The 14,908-nt window shown below is 36.7% G+C and overlaps 1 protein-coding gene across 1 annotated transcript; it reads right to left on the bottom strand.

Moving 5' to 3' along the window:
• Positions 1-1,606: 1,606 nt before the first annotated feature.
• LOC125683528 (uncharacterized) lies at positions 1,607-14,645 on the bottom strand. Its single transcript, XM_048924777.2, has 5 exons — positions 14,511-14,645; positions 11,769-12,224; positions 5,743-6,881; positions 5,276-5,493; positions 1,607-1,824 (listed from the first exon to the last, which is right to left on the bottom strand). Exons 1-5 carry the CDS (start codon positions 14,605-14,607, stop codon positions 1,749-1,751), a joined length of 1,986 nt encoding a protein of 661 aa, XP_048780734.1. The 5' UTR covers positions 14,608-14,645; the 3' UTR covers positions 1,607-1,748.
• Positions 14,646-14,908: the final 263 nt, after the last annotated feature.

Raw genomic sequence — 14,908 nt, 5'->3', positions numbered from 1 at the left:
ATTCAGTTCACTATCTTAAGAATCCTTTCCTTGACAGTTATTAAACTTGGTATAGTGATTACCCCTATTGATTTCAGGTCACAATGTCAAGGTTCAGTCTGTAGGCCAAATCTTTCCGCTCAATACCTAAAGAACCCTTTGCTTGACAGTTGCCAAACTTGGTATAGTGGTTGCCCGTAAAGAGTAGATGAACTCTATTTAGAGAGTAGATGAGCCCTATTGATTTTCAGGTCAAAGGTCAAAATGGACATAGTATTGTCTGCTCATATCTTGCTGGACAGACATCAAACTTACTACCAGGGACCAAGCTTGTTTTGGGCCCGAACTCTATGTTTCCTTGCATAGATTAATGTTTTTAATTAAAACTACTTGCATGCTAAATTTCAAGCTACAGATTCTTAAAATAACAAAGACATACATTATCATTCTCTGGATTTCACGGGTTTAATTCTACTCGGACATTTACCGGTCCAGGTCACCGGGTGGTGGTTTCTCACCTATGACAGCAGCGAAATTCTGACTAGTGTGGAAGGTTTTGGACCCATCAATTAAAATTTCACATCAAATATATATATACGCTACTTACATTTTCAATGTAAATATGAATCCTTTTCAATGTTGCCACAAGATGGGAGGCATACATTTTTCTAAAACATTTCTAGTTTTCATTAAAACATCCTTTTGGGGTAGTGGAACAAAATTTTTAACTTTATGATCCCAATCCATTTAGGGCTTTTTGGTGATGGTAATACACTGTTTTGAGAATTTCTGGTCCATAGGGTTTAGCAATTTACATTACATGTATATGCATTTAATGTTCAAATCTATCTACTCCTGAAAATGTAGCAAACAAACTGTTGTTTACACTTACATATTTTAGTTATATGTACGAATATATTGAGCATAAAGGCCTCTACTAAGTTTGTGAAATTCATGAGTCCTTGGTCAATGTTTGTCATTCCAGGATTGGGCTTGAAGGATCATATGGTGAAAATGTATTGGTTTCAATATTCTAAAACATTCTTTACTCCTGATACCAAGCACAAAAACTGTGTGTGTACAAAGTGATAATGAGTAGGGATGTCTCTTCCAGAACCCGAAACTCGTGGCTTTTGGACCAAGGAATATTAAGCACAAGTATATATATATATATATATATATATATATATATATATATATATATATTACACAAAAGTAGTAACTGGCCTAATCGCATCGACAAAAAAAGATCATACTTGACACCAATTAGCAAAGACCAAACAGTGTGCTTTAACTAAATACAAAATCACTGGTAAAAACGTTAAAACATTTTTTCAGGCATTAACTTTGTTCTGGGCAGATATATGAAGCTCAGACTTGACACACGGTATTACACAACCAAGATCATTTGGCCATTATGCAGGACACTGGTGATTATGTCAGAATTATTGCAGCCCTGTGATAACTGTAATGCTAAGAAATAAGGTTTGATGGTTGCTAGGAAATAGACAGTGTGTCATGACCTTGAACCATAGTAACCATTTGCCTCCCCCCCCCAACTAAAATTTTCTTCACACCAAAATTTTGTATTGGTGAAACACCAGAAGAAATAAATATTACAAACCAAGAAGGATCAATAAATTGTATTGACTTGCATATAAATCAACAACTCGTGACGTTTGGTGTAAAATACAAATCGTCACAGGATATACATGAAACAAATACGTATTATCCTATTATTTGGTTGAAGTTACAGATTGTAATTCAGATCAGTCTTCTGTTATTCCGCGGTCTCGAAGTTCTCTCTCAAGACGATCCAAATAGTCAGGGTCTGGGTATCCAAATCTGAAATGTTGCATTTGAGATCATAATGAATTTTTATGGCTTTCTGTATTATGCTGATCAGAGGAAGTTCTATTACATATATAAGAAGCATAAAAAAAATCGAGATGTAAACAGCTAACAATATGATCATGAAAACCTTGAAAACACCTATCAAACATGCATAATATTTGCATTCATTTTATGTGTTGCATGGGAAAATACGGCATTGTAGCAACTAGTAATGATAAAATAACTTTTAATGGTACAGAGTTTTACTATTGAATTTAACCACGGTAACAGCCCACTTTTATATTTAAAAAACCAAGCAAATATTAACAAAAAAAAATAAGTCAGTAAATAAACGAGCACTTAAAAAACTAAAAAGTGTTTTAAGTATGGAACTACCCAACACTCTTTAGAAAGAAAACTATCATGCACCCTCCATGTAACACCTAATTGAATCCACATGGCAATTTTCAGCTTGGTACGTGAACAGAGAAATAAACATGATCGTAGAAACAGAAAACCCCGAAAGGACGGACGGAAGTATTTACATAGCTGTACCACATTTACGTCCCGGCTAGAGACGGACATCCGGTCGGACGGAAGTATTTACATAGCTGTACCACATTTACGTCCCGGCTAGAGACGGACATCCGTCTAGAGACGGGCGTAAAATGATATGTACTTTTAAGAATTGTTTGATATACAACACAGAATTTGAGAAAATGAGATAACGTACAATTATTTTTGTAAGAAATGCAGGTTTATAGATCTCATGAAGCACTACATAAATAGCTGATTTGTTTTAAATTTTCAAATCCTATTTACTTTCAGACCAAGTCTAGCACTTCCCAGTACTTTGATAGTAGTACTGAATTGTCATGGTAAGAATGTAAACTTTTAACTTATGAACTGAACTTATGCAGTGAAGAACGAAGCTCCCCACCCAATTTAGGATTTTGAAGGTTGGTCAAAATAACAACTTTTTCCTCCTTCATTTTTGCTTGTCAAGAATTTTTGACAATTGTAAACCTGAATTATAACACAGAAGTTTGCCTGCATTATGTCAGTAATGATAGTTATAATATAACGGATTCAACGGTCAGTAGCCTGCATACTGCTTGAAGTAGGTTTTATGAAAACATATACATTTTACTCTTTCGCATGAAATTGAATCAGATGCTTTTATACTATTCAAAAAATCTACACAGTAAGTTTCATACTTTCGAAGAACACTCGCGATAAAAAATTAATAAAAATCCGAAGAAGTAAGAAATAGAGTAAACACGTCATATTCCCAAACAACTTTTGTGAGATCACATGACAAGTATACGTAAGACAAGAGTGTATTTATAGCGCGTGAGAATTCACACACAATTTAGCTCAGGGAACACAAACTAACAATAATTGTTTATTGAAATTTTCCATTAAAAGGATACTAGCTGTGAAAGTGGGCAACAATTTTTTTTATCAAAATCTCTCAATGGCATAGGGATATATACATGTATCAATGACTATTACAAACATTTATTTTGTATAAAAAGAAGAGAAACCTAATAAAACAACTTTAGATATCCATGGGCCAGTTTTGAGGGTATATCGCGTTTGAAATAATTAAACACTGGTCTTATTGCTGAAATATATACAGTTTTCATTGAATTAAAGTTTTGGTGACAAAATGACAGCTAATGCCCCTTTAAATAATGATATATTTGGCATAATTAGTTTTATGCATCGTTAGTGGTTGGTATTGTGCTTATTAATGATATTAATAGAATCCTTCATTAGTACGAGTGTGGGATAGGGAAATTCCACCAAGGGGACAAGACCCGCAGTCTAGGACGAGGATTTGCCGAGTCATAGATAGCGAATCTTGTTCCAGAGGTGGGATTTCCCTATCCCACACGAGTAAATAATGAAGGATTATTTTTCGCACAGTTTATCTACAGTTTAGTGCATAAATTCAGGAGCTTTGAGAAAATTCTAAATTATCAAAATCCTTATTTGAACTTCAATGCAAAAACTAATTAGATAGGCAAAAGAGCATACACGAAAATGGTTTACACTAAAAGTGTAAACTAAAAAACTCAAGGTTGTCCACCAGAAAGCTATGCTGCTTTAAATTTAAAGAAAACAATGCCAAATATTTACTTCACCTTGTAACGTAAATCTTCACCGTGTAACGTAAATCATAGGAAATATATGATGTCACAATCAAATGACGTCGCAGCAGTGTGAGACTAATAGAATCCTTCATTAGTACGAGTGTGGGATAGGGAAATTCCACCGAGGGGACAAGATTCGCAGTCTAGGACGAGGCTTTGCCGAGTCCTAGACTGCGAATCTTGTTCCAGAGGTGGAATTTCCCTATCCCACACGAGTTAATAATGAAGGATTGTTTTTCTCACATTTTACCTACAGTTTAGTGCATAAATTTAGGAGCTTTGAGAAAATTCTAAATTATCAAAATCCTCATTTGAACCTCGATGCAAAAACTAATTAGATAGGCAGAAAGAGCGTATCCGAAAATGGTTTACACTGTAAGTGTAAACTAAAAAACCCAAGGTTGTCCAACAGAAAGCTATATACATTAAAATTTAAAGATAACAATGCAAAATATTTTTGCTTCACCGTGTAACGTAAATCTTCACCGTGTAACGTAAATCATAGAAAATATATGACGTCACAATCAAATGACGTCGCAGCAGTGTGAGACAGAAAAATCTCACATGGCTGTCTCACATGGGTAAAGTCTATCTCACACTGGTGATGTGAGAAAATTTTATCATAAGACGACAGATATTTGACTATTATAATATGTTTTACGGTGTGACCGTGTTTGAGGGCGAAGCAAAAAAGTTTTGGCATTAGTATCTATATCCAAAACAGGACAAAAACAACCCGAAGTTAGCACGCGGACGGAGCTGTATCAAAGCATCCTAATTTTGGACATTTGATCCGCCTATATATTGAACGCGGGAAATATAACGCAAATTGATGTAAACAGTACATTGTGACGTCATATTCAGCGCCGTTATTTAGCAAATTTACAAACATAGCGTTTGAACCACAGCAAAAAACATGGTGTTAATCGTGGAGTGATTATATATGATTAAGAAAATAAGATTCACATGCTTTTACGGATTTTATGTGTAACATCTCAGAACGACGTGAACTAGGGTAGACGAGATTCAAAATGGAGGAATACATGTCCACGCGCTAATATTCGAATCGACGCCATTGGTACCAAACTTTTCAAGTTCCATAGGTATGGTTTAATTTTTCTTTATTTTCCTATATTTTCCTTTTAAACATGTATATGTGTGTTACCTATAGGGAGAGCTCCGCTCTCACGGCCCTTCGGGCCGTGAGAGGGCTTCGCCATCTATCACTACTTGCAGGACTACGTGTCCTGGAACACTGGATGACATAGTGACTTAGAAGTCACGTGACCTATTCTAACCCGTACCTTTGTGGCCCACCTTGAACATTCGTTTTATGATGGATATCGTTCCACGTGACACTATCCTCTCGTCTTGTAGTTCTAGACTGTCCCACTGTGAACGTCAGTCTCTGATCAAAAGCTTTCTGTAGTAATCGCAGACACTTTTGTCCCTGTTCTGTGTCCGGTAGGAAAGCTGTACGCGTTGCTCCTTTGAAAGGTTTACCAGGATGAGGATGCTCTTCCTGTTTAAAAACACAATACAAGATACTTCCATACAAGATACTTCCATACAAGATACTTCTTTACAAGTAACCATGAACATTATACCCAGTTCGAAAATAAAATTCTGGGGTTGAAAATAACTAGCCTGCTTTGGAACTGCAACTTTAATTATGCGTTGAAGAACAAATAAGAAAATGCATGAGGATATATGAAATCGACTGAAATCGAAACACTATTTCGTAGTAAACACGACATTGTAATAAACTCACTGTCTGGATCCCATCTGGAATGTCATAATCAATAATAATGACCCCCACACGCTTGTATCCAGGCAGATGCGCACTGCGAGTGTAGTACGACATAATCCCCGGTGGCATATTTCCTTTAACTTCTCCATACACTGTGTTACATATCGGACAAACAGGCTTCTCTCTAACAAAATAGTCTTCGATACATTCTGTGCAAAACACATGTTTACATTTATCCAACTTTCTCTGGATATCTATCTTGTGTTCACTTTGACAAATTACACAAAAGAAGGTAGGATCCGCAATCCTCGCCGATACTTCTTCGTCGTATTCCACGACCACCACGGGTTCTCCCCGCTGCACTGGACGCTTTCCCTGACGCCGGGTGACTGGACGCTTCACAGATAAGTTCTGAAAGTCCAGTGTACCGAGGTCGTCATTGGACAAGGATCGAACTACTGGAGGTTGTTTAGGATCTATGTATTCTTTCACTTCATCGCTAAATGTTACCAAACGAGGGATCGAATTGTCAGAAGTCCTCAAGTTTACTGATTTTAGAAAATCATTCTCAGAAACTTTTTCGACTTGTTTGTGCATTTCCTCCACCATGGATGAGTAGAGAGACCGATTATCACTGACATTGTTCATGGGCTCTACCACATCTACCACATCTACCACGTCGTTTTGTAAGTTCTTGCTTTGATTCATCGCGTGTGATGTATCGTTACTGTTCACAGGAACAGTTTGGATGTTCTCAAAACAACTGCTTCCATTTGACGAATGTTGACCAGCGTTCGTCCCGTTCCCTGCCATGACTGGTTGATCTAAAGCATTTTCGTGCACTGTGTCGAGTTGCAGATCCGTTGACTGTGGAAGGAGCAGATTCACAGGTTGTCCTGGTACACAACCTTTCCGAAATTGGGGTGGGGAATGTGTATAACAACTGTTAGATGCAGCATTTTCAGTCAAGGGGGGTGTTTCATCAAGGTCCGTGTCACTTGGGTTCATCTTATTCATTTCTTTAATAGTCTGCAGAATTTGTGACAGCAGTTCTGAGTTTGTGGTTACGAGATGGAACTGAACAAGAGAGGACCCCAAATTTTGGTCCAAGTAAATCATGTAAAGAGCAGGCAGAAGAATGTTCACTTGAAATGGTGGTTCTAAAAAAGCAGCAAAACTATGCGTAACCATCGTGCATTTACTTTTCGAATACTGTAATTATCTATATATTAATTTTACACCACCCCCCACCCCCGAATGACTGGGTACCCATCCGTAGCATGTATAACAGAGAAAGGCTGCTTACATCTATTACAGGGTACCCAATTTTGAAAATAAACAAATGCATTTTATTCTGCATCCTGTAGCTTTCGACTTCTAACGTATATACCTTGTCTAGATTGTCACCATATTTTGTCAAAAACTTTCAAGTACACTTCCTGATAATTCGATAATCAATCAAATATTTATTGGCAATTAGCTTGAGCCCACTGAGCACTCTGTTCTTTTTCGTGTATACAAACAATATTTGTAATGCAATTGACAAATGAAAGGGGAAGATAACGAACAGTGATCAATCTCATAATGTCTACAAGCAATACAAAATACGTAGTTGGGCAAACACGGACCCCTGGACACACCAGAGGTGGGATCAGGTGCCTAGAAGGAGTAAGCATCCCCTGTCGACCGGTCACCCCCGCCGAGTGCCCTATATCCTGTTCAGGTAAATAGAGTTATCCGCAGTCAAAATCAGTGTGCCAAGAATGGCTTAAGGTAGTACTCTACATCGTCATAATGGTTGACTTCCTTCAAAAACATGGATGAAAAAATCGATATCAGCAATATTTGAATTTTCCTTTCCATTTAGATACCTAGCCGAGTAGCTCAGTAGGTTAGAATACCAACTGCTGAACTGTAGATCGCAGGTTCGAGTCCAGCAGGGGTTTTAAAAAATTTTCAGATTATCTTCAACTAAAACTGTATTTTTGACAAAATAAAGTAAATTTGAAAATTTTTAACATCAAAATATTGTTGTACATATCCTCCACTTTTCATCTACATCAAATTTATCTGGTGTAGCATACTAGTACCTCCTTAACAATCGGCATTTGACCCAATGATAGGTTGTATTGACGAACTAGATCGTTATAACGATCATAGAATTTGCGAAATGCTGACTTCAATCGAGACTGTTGAAATCCCTGTACCATTAACTTGTTTGTCAGTAGCTAACCTCGATTTGAAAACTGACTATACGCAGAACAAACTCTTGCATATCGAATCAGTTGAGAAATATAAACACCATATGCAGGTGATGATGGAATATTGCTACATAAATATGGGAAGTTGACGATGGAGAAGCTGAAATCATTTCGTTTGTCATACAGTTGAGTTGTCAGCTTGCCGTTAATGTCTACTTTCAATAAAATATATAAGTATGAAGCAGAAGTGGACGACTCTGTGGTGTCCTTTATTTCGAGCTCACAGGGATATATCAAATCGACATATGAATGAAAGTTATTATTGTTAATAGACAAAACATCATCGATATATCGAATTGAAGGCCACAGCGAGATATTTTTCCTTCTCACGTAGAATTTTTTAATAAATTCTGCTTCATATGAATATAAAAACAGGTCAGCTAATAAAGGAGCACAATTCTTGGTCATGGGAATTCCAACAGACTGTTGGAAGACCTCATCACCAAAGACCACAAAGATATTGTCAATGAGGAACTCTAGCATATTTTTTATTTCAACTTCAGAGTACTTGTGCGTGGAATCAGAGTGGTGTTTTACAAAGTAAGTTTTTGAATGACTGATCACTAGATATGAATATTTCCGTTTTCCATTTTTGTTGAAGAAGCAACTGTCTATGATGTCAAAAAGTCTACCGGTAGTCTTTAATTTATCGTGAGGAATGGTTGTGTATAGTGTTGAAAAGTCACAGGTTTTAATGTTATTGATTTGGGGAAAATTCTGCGATTTCAAGTTTACTAAAAGTTCTTTAGAATTTTTTAGAATCCACATTTGATTAACACCACTTCTGGCATATGTAGTCGCACAGTAAGTTTGAAGTTTCTCCCTTACAGCTGTTAATATTTTCGTGAGGAGCAAAGATGGGGCTTGTTAGAACATTTACTGAATCCAGCAATGTATCTTTGTTTGTGAGGGTTTTTATGTAGTTTAGGAATCCAGTATAGGTACGGTAACTCATATTCATTCGACCCATTGACTGGGATATTAAATGTGTCTAAATCTGAGGCATGGTTTTGAAGAATTTCCTCTTTTGAAAGGGCAGTTGGAGTATAAGTACGATTACCAAAAGTGGAATTAATGCCAAGTTCGTTTAGAATACAGTTGTAATAATGAGCCTTACAAACAAAGACAATGTTGTTTACAGTTACTAGCTTTGTCAGCTGGAACCAAAACATATTCCTCAAGTCACCTTTTTGATTCTTTGATCACTTCTGGTTTACTAAACACAGAAGGATAGATGGTACGTATTTTGGTTTTGATGTATCTAATATTCCTCTATAGGCGCCTGGGTCAAGGATATTACATTTAACCTTAAACACAGAAGGATAGATGGTACGTACTTTTGTTTTCATATGTCTAATGCGGGATTTTAATATTCCTCTTATGCTTTCTGACAATGTATCAAGTTTTTCTTTTTCACATTTAGTCTGGCATAGCATTTTGGAGTTGAAAAATTCGTCTCAGTTGGAAAATGAATTGTATTACATTGCAAAATATTTCAAACGGAGAATTATCCATTTCCTGAGCTTTACTTCACAACAGGTGGCCATTCTTAAACGAATACTGCATGTTTCCATCATACCGTTGCTTCTCAGATGATTAAAATTGGCCGCCGGTTGCGAAGCTGGACATGGTGTATATCTACATTTTTTTTTTTTTTTAAAAACCCTGCATATATACCATTCCAATGCAACTTGTGTGTGTTCCGTCTTCGATTGGCGATCAACTTGACGTTTCTGACTTTTAAAGTTGTATAGTTCGAATTTCAACAAGTTTTGTCCAACTGGTAAAAACACTTAAATTATAGCACGTGCGTATTCATGAAACTGTTAGGGCTGAAACAATTAATCGCGGTTCACTCGAACCGCGATTCACGGCATTCGGTTCAACATCTTCAAATTTCGACTCGGTTCATGTTTACATTTTTTCCGGAAATAAAGAATTCAACACGGATTTGGTTTTTTACCTTACAATTTATTACAACAAAAATGGGAATCGTGATTAAAAACCATTCGGCAAATCGAAGGTCTCCTGTATGGAAGCATTTTGGTTTTAAAGAGAACGGAACTGCGACAGTATGTAGAATTTGTTTCACAGAAATAAATTACCAATGCTCTTGGATATTTTATAGCATGTGATATAATAAAGACCATATTCCGTTGTTGAAAACGATTTTCAGGGGGAAAATGAAATAAAAACATGAAAGTTGTGTATTTTTTTTTTTATTGTTTATTAGAGTTTTTGACAACTATTGAATTGAATCGAAAATAATCGAATTGTGACCTAAGAATCGAAAATTGAACCGAACCGTGAGGTACCTGAATCGTTTCAGCCCTAGAAACTGTACGACATGGCATACATTATTTCACTTGTTTTAAAGAGGTACATGTATACTCATCGTCATAATGGCTGACTTCCTTTTAAAACGTGAATTAAAATATAAATATCAGCGATATTTGTATTTTCTTTTAAAATTTGATCGCCTAGCTTGGTAGCTCAGTTGGTTAATGTGTCGACTGCTGAACTGTAAGTCACAGGTTCGAGACGAGCAGGGGTTTTAAATAATAAAATATACTTTTTACTAAAACTGTATTTCTAGACTAAATAAAATAAATTTTAAAGTTTTCAATTCCAAAATATTATTGTATATATCCTTAGATATTTTATTGAAAGTAGACATTAACAGCAAACTGACAACTCAACAGTATGACAAACGGGATGATTTCAGCTTCTCCATCGTCAACTTTCCACATTTGTGTAGCAATATTCCATCATCACCTGCATATGGTGCTTATATATCTCAACTAATTCGATATGCAAGTATTCTGGGTATAGCCGGTTTTTAAATCGAGGTAAGCTACTGACAAACAAGTTGATGGTACAGGGATTTCAACAGTTTCGATTGAAGTCAGCATTTCGCAAATTCTATGGTCGTTATGACGATCTAGTTCGTCAATACGACCTCGTATTGGGTCAAATGCTGTCTGACGTGTTTCATACCGATTGTTAAGCCGTTCTTGGCACACTGATTTTGACTGCGGATAACTCCGTTTACCTGATCAGGATATGGGGCTCACGGCGGGTGTGACCGGTCAACAGGGGATGCTTACTCCTCCTAGGCACCTGATCCCACCTCTGGTGTGTCCAGGGGTCCGTGTTTGCCCAACTATCTATTTTGTATTGCTTGTAGGAGTTATGAGATTGATCACTGTTCGTTATCTTCACCTTGCATCCTCCACTTAATTCCCTGGTGTAGTATTCCTGATTAACCAGACTTATTTGGTTTTAAATCGGTGTTTACAAACAACTGTCACTCGGGCATTTCTAATGCATATTAAGGAGATAATCAAGTGACAGTCACGTGTCCACTTCAGACTTCAAGAGGTAAGATCATCGGTGGTCTTATCTGCGTACAGCTGTGTATTTGGTGACTAAGGTATCATGCCATAAGTTTAACAGAAATAAAAATATCAAATACATCTTGTACGCTTTTTCAAACCTTTAGATAGTTGTGTCCGAGTTACATATATCATTTTGGTATTCCCCTCATGCGCATCTATAGGGTTATTTACAGACACCTAACCAGAATTTACAAGCAGCAAAATTAATGTATTTATGGGTTCCCACCATATTTACTTTTAAAATAATCTTCCCACTGTTTTCTTTTTCATGTAAATGTTTTCAAGCATATAATTTAGGAAAATGTAATAACTTTAACAATAATCCAGCTGCATTAAAGTAATTCTGTACACTTTGATAGCCCTTTTCAACTCTAAACAGACTACTTACCGATCCCTAAAGGAATAGCAATGCTACGTGCATCAAGTTCGGACGCCCTGAGTATGACATTTTGTAAAATACTTGGGATCATTAGGAGGTGCTGACTCAAGTCTCCTGGTGGAACAACTACCAGTAACACTGTTTTACAATTCAGTTTACCCCCACTGCAGCTGAATATATTACCAGCAGTACAAATAGGATGTTGATCTTTTAATTTTTCACGTGCTGTGACGTAAATGTTTCCTCCAAGTGATGTTATGGCTTGGGTTATCTGATCGTTTACACTCCAATTTGTGTCAACGAAACAGACTATGACATCCACTTGGCTTCTTGCATTTTCATTTTGCAGAACATCTACTGTTAGTGTCTTTTGCGAGTCTGTGTGGCCTATCAGTTGTGGTTCGGATGTTGTGTTTCCCATCATCAATTCACGAGGAAGAAATTCTTTAAGGCCAGGAAGCAAAGCTATAACGATAAATATAACACCAAGGAAAACTTATGACTGTGTTAAATTTAAAAACAGTTGATGTATCGCTATTTTTCTAATACAAAGACTTGGTGACACAGAAGGTGGATACATCTATCGTTTCAAAGGAGATGAAAATAAAGCAAAAGATCTAAATCTATAAAAACAACTGTTTTCTGACAATTTAATTCAATATTGCTACTTACTTCATACAAGTGAGCACTAACAACTATTTACTCGATCCATTTAAAATTTAAAGTATTACCTACATATCAGTCCAAACATATTCTCTTTTCAAAGAATTGATAAATTTTCTGGGATATTAGGAAATAGCACTACATGTAATCACTTTGTTTTCATCTAGAAAAGTCACACTTAATTTTATTTCAACATATGTTTTGTAAATACGCACTATCCAAAAATATAATGTTATTTTCGTCCCTGTCTAGTAAAAATTCCGTTATCAGTTATAATAAGAACTTCTCGTTTTGTAGGTGACAACATGGAAAACTGATGGCTGTAGTTTGGTGTATTGCGCTTTGATCGACATGTATCTTATATCTGTTAGGAGATTGATCATTGTTCGCCATCTTCACCTTTATAGGAGTTATGAGATTGATCATTGTTCGCTATCTTCACCTTTATAGGAGTTAGGAGATTGATCACTGTTCGCCATCTTCACCTTTATAGGAGTTATGATATTGATCAGTGTTCGCTATCTTCACCTTTATAGGAGTTATGAGATTGATCAGTGTTCGCTATCTTCACCTTTATAGGAGTTATGAGATTGATCAGTGTTCGCTATCTTCACCTTTATAGGAGTTATGAGATTGATCAGTGTTCGCTATCTTCACCTTTATAGGAGTTATGAGATTGATCAGTGTTCGCTATCTTCACCTTTATAGGAGTTATGAGATTGATCACTGTTCGCTATCTTCACCTTTATAGGAGTTATGAGATTGATCATTGTTCGCCATCTTCACCTTTATAGGAGTTATGAGATTGATCAGTGTTCGCTATCTTCACCTTTATAGGAGTTATGAGATTGATCATTGTTCGCTATCTTCACCTTTATAGGAGTTATGAGATTGATCATTGTTCGCTATCTTCACCTTTATAGGAGTTATGAGATTGATCATTGTTCGCTATCTTCACCTTTATAGGAGTTATGAGATTGATCAGTGTTCGCCATCTTCACCTTTCATTCCCTTCAGTACATGTGATATGCAATCCAAGTGACACCCTGTCACTAGAAATTGATTGATTGTATATTGTTTGACGGCCCTCTCGAGAATCTTTCATGGAGACAATCACATTGCCGGTGAAGGGCTGCGAAATTATGCTCGGCGCTTATTGTCATTGAGCACGGGAGATCTTTATCGTGCCACACCTGCTGTGACACGGGACCTCGGTTTTTGAGGTCTCATCCGAAGGACCGCCCCATTTAGTCGCCTATTACCACAAGTAAGGGGTAATGAGGACCTATTATACCCCCCCCCCCCCCAGGATCACTAGAAATTAGTCTGCGCCTAGAAATTAGTCAGCGCCTATTATCACATCATAGGTTAGATCATTTATAAAATAACAAATAAATTTTTGAACTTACAGTTTCTTGAAAAACTTGTTTTTATCTCGTTCTTGTTGGTTTTTAAAAATGTTTTCATTGTTGTACATTTGTTAAAGTACCTCAAGAATATATGGACACTTGATAGTAATACTGAATTATTACGCCTCGTACAATATTTTTTTCAAGGGCCCCATATCCCTGTAAGTGTCTAAGTAACTAATATTAACCGATTTCTGCGAATATACCACACCAGAAAAACATTTATAAACACATAATATTAACTAATAAATAGGACAACTTACAAAGACTAGAAGTACAATGTACACAATAACTACAGTGATGTGGCCCCAGAAAACAGGTCTCCTCGGCTTGAGCGTCGGCGGGAAAGACAGACAGTGTAATACGCGCAATATCAGAGGACTCCGAGCTCGACCGAAAATCATAACCCCCCCCCCCCCCCCCATTCTTTTGAGGAGGAATGTCCCAATACCGACATCTTTAACCTGCAGCACTGTAGCTTACTTATATTACAAATCGCATTTTCCTCTATGAACCAACCAATTTCAGCACGCGACACAATCCGTTCACATTGACTATGAATGGATTGTGAACTAGCTTAAAGCACGCGACTGAGAGAGCGTAATGGTTGAAAAAAAAATAGAACATCTGTTACAGAGATCTCGCAAGTCACACCTTTGGATTAAGATTGTAAACTTACGTGGATTATCATCCCAATCTTGCGGTCTCCTACCTCCAAAATACAGTGCACCTTGCAATGTTGATAAAAGGCAGGGCGAGACCAAATGTGACGTCATGTCTATGTGTTGACGTACGTGACAATAACTACTGTGACAGAGGCTAGGAGTTCGTTTTATGCAACAAAATAGAAGCAATGTAAACAAACGATGTTTTAGTAAATGAATATAAATATAAGAAATGAACATCACTTTTGAGCTGTTCATGGTCAATATGAACGGATTTGGATTTGAGGCAAATTCTCTGTGAATCGCTAGCGCGATTCACATAATTTGCCTCAAATCCAAATCCGTTCATACTGACCATGAACAGCTCAAAAGTGATATTCATTTCTTAAATAAATCTAACTCAATAAAATTG

The sequence above is a fragment of the Ostrea edulis genome, chromosome 6, assembly GCF_947568905.1.
Source record: "Ostrea edulis chromosome 6, xbOstEdul1.1, whole genome shotgun sequence".
In the NCBI taxonomy this organism is placed as follows: domain Eukaryota; kingdom Metazoa; phylum Mollusca; class Bivalvia; order Ostreida; family Ostreidae; genus Ostrea; species Ostrea edulis.
Note: the sequence above shows the minus strand (reverse complement) of the source record. Positions and strands in the feature narration are given on the sequence as shown.